General features: G+C 37.4%; 1 protein-coding gene across 4 annotated transcripts in view; it reads right to left on the reverse strand.

Moving 5' to 3' along the window:
- The window catches only part of LOC148845626 (integrator complex subunit), a 46,618-nt gene extending 40,620 nt beyond the window's left edge, over positions 1-5,998 (reverse strand). For 2 of the 4 annotated variants that reach the window (XM_088953045.1, XM_088953044.1), the window contains exons 1-4: positions 5,813-5,998; positions 5,142-5,356; positions 3,898-4,254; positions 3,542-3,752 (exon numbers count right to left, since the gene is read on the reverse strand). In XM_088953045.1, coding sequence (XP_088809171.1) covers positions 3,542-3,752; positions 3,898-4,254; positions 5,142-5,356; positions 5,813-5,863 — 834 coding nt within the window. In that variant the 5' untranslated portion in view covers positions 5,864-5,998. Of the gene's footprint in view, positions 1-3,541; positions 3,753-3,897; positions 4,255-5,141; positions 5,357-5,443; positions 5,467-5,812 lie in introns of those variants that run through there. The other 2 variants (XM_088953047.1, XM_088953046.1) reach the window with 1 other exon arrangement.
- Positions 5,999-7,930: the final 1,932 nt, after the last annotated feature.

The raw sequence follows: 7,930 nt of genomic DNA on the forward strand, positions 1-7,930 counted from the left end.
ACCCCAAAGCTAACACAAATACTTTTCAGAAAGATGGAAAAAATTAACATTGCAGCCTCTTAAGGATGATGCTCCAAATTTCCCTAAGGCTAGCAAGGTTAATGGGCTCCTCACGGCACCACGATTTAAGAAAGAAAGGAATCAAGGATTATGTATGCACTAATCAGAAAAGATGTGGCAAGCGAACAACTTCAAATGAAAGTTGAGTGTAAAAGTTGTTGAAAGAGTTTCAAGAATTAGTGAGTGAAAAGTTGCCACATGGATTGCCACCGATGGGAACAGTCCAACATGCTACTGATTTGACTCCAAGAGCATCTTTATCAAATCTGCCAGCTCTACACAACGAGCTGAAATGAAAAGACAAGTGGAAGAGTTGATTGAAAAGGGACTGGTTCATAAAAATAAAAGCCCTTGTGTTGTGCTTGCTTTACTTACACCAAAGAAGGGTGGTTCATGGAGAATGTGCATAGATAGCTGTGCAATAAATAAGATAACCATCAAATATTGATTCCCAATCCCAAGGTTAGATGATTGCTCAACATGTTGGTTAATTCTAAGGTGTTCTCTAAGATTGATTCGCGTAATGGGTACCACCAAATCAGAACGAGAAGTGGAGACAAATGGAAGACAGCATTCAAGAGTACACATGGGTTATATGAGTGGCTGTTCATGCCTTTTGGTCAATCCAATGCTCCTAGTACATTTATGCGTTCAATGACAAAGGTACTTAAACCATTCTTGGGCGCATTTGTTGTTGTTCATTTTGATGCATATTAATTTATAATTGAACTAAAGAAGAGCATTTAGAACACTAGCAAAAGGTACTAGAGACTCTCCACAAGGACAAAATCTATATCAACTTGAGGAAATGCTCTTTCTTGTGCAACAAGGTTGTCTTTTGGGGGTATGTGGAGATGTTTCAATGCAGCCACCTTATGAACAATTTGGGAAGAAAGAAACACTAGAATTTTCCAAGATAAAGAGAGGTCCTTTACAGAAGTGAAGGAATGTATCTTAACCAGGACTATTCATTGGTTGAAATCCTTGGCTTCTTTCAACTCTTTTTCATTTGATGACATTTGGAGAAATTGGGCCACAGTTGCGCACACTTCGGTTAGAAAAACCAGAGCCACTACAGTTTGGGTAACTCCCCCATAAGGTTTTTTTTAATTGAATTTTGATGGAAGCAACCAGGGTAACCCAGGAGAGTATTGAGGAATGAAAATGGCAACATCATATCCTTATTCTCAGGCCCGATAGGGATAGGGGACTCTACAAGAGCTGAGATATTGGCTGCAGTACAGGGAATTCAGATTGCTAATCAACTAAGAGTGGAGAACTTATTGATTGAAGGGGATTATAAGGTAATTGTGGGCTGGTTGTCAAATCCAGACTCAGTTGTTTAGAGTTATAGGGATCTCATAAAAAAGGTTAAATGTTTAACAAGGCACATAGCATGTAGGTATCAGTGGGTGGGTAGGGAGGCAAATGCTTTGGCTGATCATCTTGCTAAACAGGGGTCTACTAAGGACTATTTATTCTGGATAGCATTGTATTTTTATTTCTGATCTCTTGTAACAGTTAGGGGAGGCTGCATCTCGTGCCTCTCCAAGGGATTCTTGTAAAATCTTGTTCCTTTTGTTTAATGAAATCATTTTCAATTATCGAAAAAAAAAGGTTGTCTTTCTGGGGTATGTGGTTTCTGCATAAGGGTTACAACCAGATTTTGAGAATGTGAAAGCTATTAGGGAGTAGCCAACACCTCAATCACTAAGTGAAGTGTGCAGTTTCCATGATTTAGCCTCCTACCACAGATGTATACGCAATCTTAATTCCATAATGAACTGCATTATGGAGATTTTGAAAGGATCTACCTTTGTGTGGACAAAATCAGTAGACAAAGCCTCTCAATAGATCAAACAGGCCTTGACTGAAGCTCCCATACTTGCCTTACCAAGTTTTGATAAGCTGTTTATAGTGGAGTGTGATGCCTCACAAGTTGGAATTGGTGCAGTACTCAGCCAAGAAGATAAACCAGTAGCCTTTTTCAGTGAGAAACTAATTGATGCTAAGCATTGGTACTTTGCATATGATCTAGAGTTTTATGCCTTGGTGACAGCTCTACAACATTGGAAACATTATTTGATAGGCAAGGAGTTTGTTGTGTTTTCTGGTCATCAAGACCCACGGTACTTGAACTCACAAAAGAATCTCAGCCCTCGACATGCCAAGTGGACTTCCTACTTACAAGAATTCACATTTTCACCAAAACATAAGTCAGGGGGGTGTCAAATAAGGTTGTTGATTCACTTAATCGGTGGGTTCTACAGCTGAATGTGTTACGTACACAAGTCTTGGGCTTTGAAGAGTTGAAAACCTAGTATGGTAATGATCCATTTTTCATCTAAACAATGAAGGAACTGGAAGGGGTAGCAAATGGAAGAAGCTTGCAAAATGTTGTCCATGATGGGTACCTTTTCAAAGGTAATCAGTTATGCATTCCTAAGGGGTCTCTACGCGAAGAGATTGTTAGAGAGCTCCATGGAGGAGGTTTAGGAGGCTCTAAGAAGACTCTTTCAAGAAGCAACAACAACTCTGATAGAGGCAGGTTGATCTCTCCTGTTAGTTTGGGAGTGGTTATGCTCTCTCTTTGGTTCAGGTGGATCTCTCCTGTTAGTTTGGAAAAACTCTTTTGCCCATCCTTTCTGAGAAGCACAAAAAGAAGAGGCAGGATTTTGTGGAAATGTGCTAGGGCAGCAATTGTGTGGACTATTTGGGATTTGGGAGGAAAGGAATCTTTGAGGATAAACAAAGAAACAAGGAAGTTATCTTGGAGATTGTTACAGATAGAGTTGCTTATTGGGTGAAGACTTGAACTATTCTCTAACTTCTCAGTGGAAGACTTTTTTCAAAGCTGGGGGTCAATTGATCTTTCTTCTTCTAGGACTCAAAAGGTTTTGGAGATTAAGTATCTCCCAAGTGGAGGTTGGATGAAACAACTTTGATAGAAGTAGGTTTGGCAATCCAGGTCCCTCTGGAATTGGAGGAGTGTTTAGGGATGGGCATGGGAACATTTATGGGTTTTCGAGGCCTATTGAACAGGGTGATTCTATGAAAGCTAAATGGGAAAATGGGAATTACAAGGTTGCTAGTAAAAGGGGACTCAAAAGTAGTCATTGGCTGGCTGAAAAAAAGGAGAAGGGTATTATGGCACTTTAGAAATGAATTTATTTGGTTCCAGATGTTGTCAAGACATATGCAAATTCAGTTAAGATGGGTTAGGAGGTCTGCTAATGGATTGGCAGATGGATTAGCTAAACAAGGAGTGAATAGTCATCATTTGCTTTGGGCTCAATGTTAGTCGGGTGGTAGATCTCTTTGTTGTAATGGGTGTTATTTCAAATAACTACTTGTTGTACTTTTATCATTTTACGTTCTAATAAAAATCCATGAGTTTCTAATAAAAAAAAAACTTCTAAATATCTAGTATGGCTTATTGTAGTAATGTATAAGTTAAGAACATAAAATTTAGTGAGCATACATTTAGATTTGAAGATTCCAGGGATATTGATATCTGCTCCAAAAGCTGAAGTATAATACCAAGACGACCAATGGGTATGAGGACAGAACCTCCTTCCTTGACAGAATCTATGGCACAAGAGCATATGAAAGCAAGCTTGTCTATTTCCACTGTATTTTCACCAGTATCAGTTACTGACTTAATGAAATCTTCCTTACTATTATTTCCATCCCTGCCGAAGGAAAAAAAAAAACAAAGACGAAGCGATGGCAAATTTTCTTAAATACAATGAATCTGAAGGATAAGAAGATCTACTGATCAAAAGGGGGGTAGGAGATCTTCCCTCTAAATTATTGCTGGAATATGTAATATTATACCTCAGGGTTGAGAAATCAGAACCAGTTGGAGAGTTGACCTTTGGCCGTATCTGATTCATACTTCTATAAGCATCGATATCAACACTCACATTGCCACACGTGGATGAGAAATCTGAAAACAAGATTACACCATTCCCTTGAAGAGAATTATAATCAAATCCCATTGCATGTCTGGATGCAAATATGGAGCTTGATAACCATGTGAAGTTTCTTTTTGGACCATTTATAACCCAGTTAGAAGCACCTATTTCCAGGCCAGAGCTGAATGCTTTTATGACCAATGTCCCATTATGGTAGACTTCTTCAGCATACTTGAGGGACTGAATTTTCTGAATGCACTCCTTCACGTGTGCTGCACTGATATATCTCACTTATTGAATCCACAAAGAAATTAAAATATATAAAGAAATTTAAGTTGCTAAGAAGAAAGCATGCATCAACCAAATCTTGATACAAAAGAAAATCTGATATACCATGGAGAATTTACCCTGTTTTTTTGAAAAAAGGTAACCAAGAATTTACCATCTTCATTAGAAAACATTTTTTTATGGCACAATGTTACAATGCATGATAAATGAATATTTCTATGGGGACTGTTCAAACAAAAACCCTTGTAAAATAAGGTGCTCTATAATGAGAATTTACATCTTGTATTCAAGCCCTCTGTTTAGAAAGCAGAGTATTAGAGTCAAAAAAAATAACTGTATAAGACTCCTTTGGAAGTTTTATGACCAATATGCAAGTGAACAACATGCCAACCACCTTCTTAACCACTACAACTAGCTACCTCTTTATCTCCAAAAGTTCTTGCATTCCTAACCATACACCCCACAGTAGAGCCAGAGGAATCATATTCCACACACTCACGCATATGATGGTTTCTCGTGGTTTCTAGTCATCTAGTGGCATGTAATGTTTTTGTAATGATAAAGAGGCATTTCTACTGAAATATTTGCCAAAAACACATGACTCAACAAACAAGGTGTGATGTAAGTAAGATAACATATACAGCTTAGTGATATTTGGTCAGCAAGGCACACAATGTAAAGCATTTTCAACTGAACGCAGATGGAATGTGTCATCGCATTAAAAATATCTTCAGTTTACAAAACTTCAATTACTCCAGTTGTAAGCTTCTAACTTACAAAACATGATTATATTTTTAGAATAACTGTTAAATCAAATTCATAACATTAGACTACCAGTACCAGAAGACCAAAGCGAATGGAAACATCGCCATTTACCTATACAAAGGTTTCCAAGAGCCCAACTCTGCCCCATCCTCCCCCATTGCAATCACCCTCAATGCTGATGGAAGCATTTCAAGCTCTTCCCATTTCAACCACTGAGGGAAACCATTCTCCTCAGGTCCATAAAATTGCCTAAATTCTGCATGCATTGAAACAAGGTCTTCCATCATAAGCTTCCCAAGCCTCACAGTTGCCTCTGTTGCGTATATCTGATACATTACACTCGAAAACAAGCAATTCAGAACTTATTTGTATAAAGCAGAAATAACATGACTTATGTACACTCATATGTTTACCTTAGCAGAAAATTTCTTAAGTTAAAAAAAGGGAGATCTTCATTCTCCTCTGCCTTTCGTGGAGTCTGACACTTTGAAGCTCAAATGCTCAATCACGAACTTGTACACAACATGGGCGACACTTGGCTCCTACCACATGCGGCCTACCACTACAGATTTTAGTTTTAAACCTATATATTAAACCCTAAAATTAAACTCTAAACCCTTAAATCCTAAACCTAAGCCCAATATTAATGATCAATTTATTGCGCGACTAAGGATAAAAGAAAAATATCTCCTTGAGATGATTCATTTCTCACATTTATTTTGGGTGAAATAGTGAGATGTAACGAGAAATCATATCACAAATTTAGGGATGTGGGGTCTCACCAAATAAGTGTGATCCTGAGAAGCTTTGTGCGAAAAATATTGTCGAGGCATGTGTCTATCGTCTTAACCGAGCTCCAACCTTCCAATAGTCACTACCCCATCGTCTATGTCATCAGTGTCTCTGTCATCGTTTCAGTCATTGCCTCTGAGCTCCAATCTTCCAACGATCATAACCCCATCGTCTCCATCGTCATCGTCTCCGTCATCATTTTTGTCGTCATCTCTGAGCTCCAGCCTTCCAATGGTCACAACCCCATCATCATCGTCTCTGTTGTCATTGTCTCCAGCAAATGTATGTCGTCATCTTAGATCTAAAACCCTGTATTAGATCTGTTGAACCAGCCGTCTCTAGCAAATGTATGTCGTCGTCTCATATCTAAAACCCTGTGTTAGATCACCAACAAATGTATGTCGTCGTCTTAGATGAATGTTTTCTAGCAACCAAACTCTATGAAATAGATTTGGTAGGATAACTAGTCTTGGCAACCAGACAGAGGTGATAGAATTGAGAAAATAAATTTTCTCTTCTCATCTCATCCTTTCTCGGTAACTAAACAGACCAAAGGGTATGTTTGGTTTGCAGTTGGAATCGGAATCAAAATGGTCTATTTCTATAGTCTGTTTAGTTCAGACAATAATGGGAATGAGAATTGGAATAATCAAGAATGAGATTTCATTCCTAAGGGAGGCACGGGGAATGATTGGCATTCTAGTAGGAATGGAAATGGAATTCTGATTCCATCCAACCAAACATTTGGAATCAGAATAGTCAATTATGATTCTGATTTCAAACCCCTATTCTCGTAAACCAAACAAGGCCTAAACCTTAATTTTTTTTGTGAAGAAACACTAAACCAACCTTTAAAAGTATGGGTGCAATTGAATTGAGCTCTAATTCCACAGTTTGGGCTTGAGCTTGATTAGGTTTGATTTAAGTTCGATTCTAGTCAAGTTCATATCGAGCTCAAGTCTCATGGTAAATTCGATTATTTATTCAAAATTGAGCTTAATCAATCAAAAGTTTGTCTTAAAAGACCATGAGCTTGGCTCGACTATAATATTTTTATATAAAATATATATTATAATTTATATATAATGTAAGAATATACTATGTATTATAAAAATTTTACATATATTTACAAAATATAAAATATCCAAACTTGAGCTCATCATATATTTAATTGAATATAGCTCAAACCAAAAAAAATAAAGTTTGATTCAAACTTGAACCTATTAGTATTTTAGTCGAGTTGAGCCAAGACATGTTAATGTTCAAATCGACCCGCCTCAATTTCACCCCTACCCTAAGCCCCTAAAATCTAAAATCTAAATCCTTAAACTCTAAACGTTAATCTTAAATCTTAAACCCTAAACCCTAAAATCTAAACTCTAAAGACTTAAATCCTAAACCCTAAACTTAGTGTACAAAATGGCTATGGCAAGGCATGTTTCCTCCAACATTGTAGGATCCAAGTATTTCCTAAACAATAAAGACTCCACCCTTGCCACTTACTCCTCTGATTTATATAAGTTTCTGTTTCATAAATACTGTGTTTCTTCCTAAAAGGAAACAAGGGAGTAGTATCAAAGCAGTTGAACTCCTAACTAAGTAGGGGTGCAAGTCGAGCAGTTTGGAGTAGGTTTAAGCTCAACCCAGGTCCAACCCTAAGAATTGGGCCTAAGGTTTGAGCCAGACCTTAGCCTAAGGCAAAGGTCAAGCCAAAACTATCCAACCCGAGACTGACTCGAATTGAAATTTGTTGCACTTGAGTTAGGCTCAATTGATCAATCAGCTTTGTCAGCACAAATTTCTTATTCAAAAATCAAAAAAAAAAAAAGACTACAAATATAAATTCTTTGATATTTAGTAAATTATGATACAAATTTAACCTCTTTATAATAAGAAATCCTCTAACTCTTTTCTTTAAAGATTTAATATGAAGGTCTGAAAAACTTGTTATTCGATGAATCTAGAAGTGTGCACAATCCAAGAGTTGATGAAGCTTCCTCCTGAACTGATGCATGTGGATCTTATAGTAGTTGTACCTTTAGAGGTCTCTTGTAAAGAAAATCTAAGGATTTCTTGAGTTTTTTTAACCCTAAACTTACTCCAGGTGG

Source organism: Nelumbo lutea, chromosome 7 (assembly GCF_056320005.1).
Source record: "Nelumbo lutea isolate HS-2025 chromosome 7, American lotus-T2T, whole genome shotgun sequence".
In the NCBI taxonomy this organism is placed as follows: Eukaryota; Viridiplantae; Streptophyta; class Magnoliopsida; order Proteales; family Nelumbonaceae; genus Nelumbo; species Nelumbo lutea.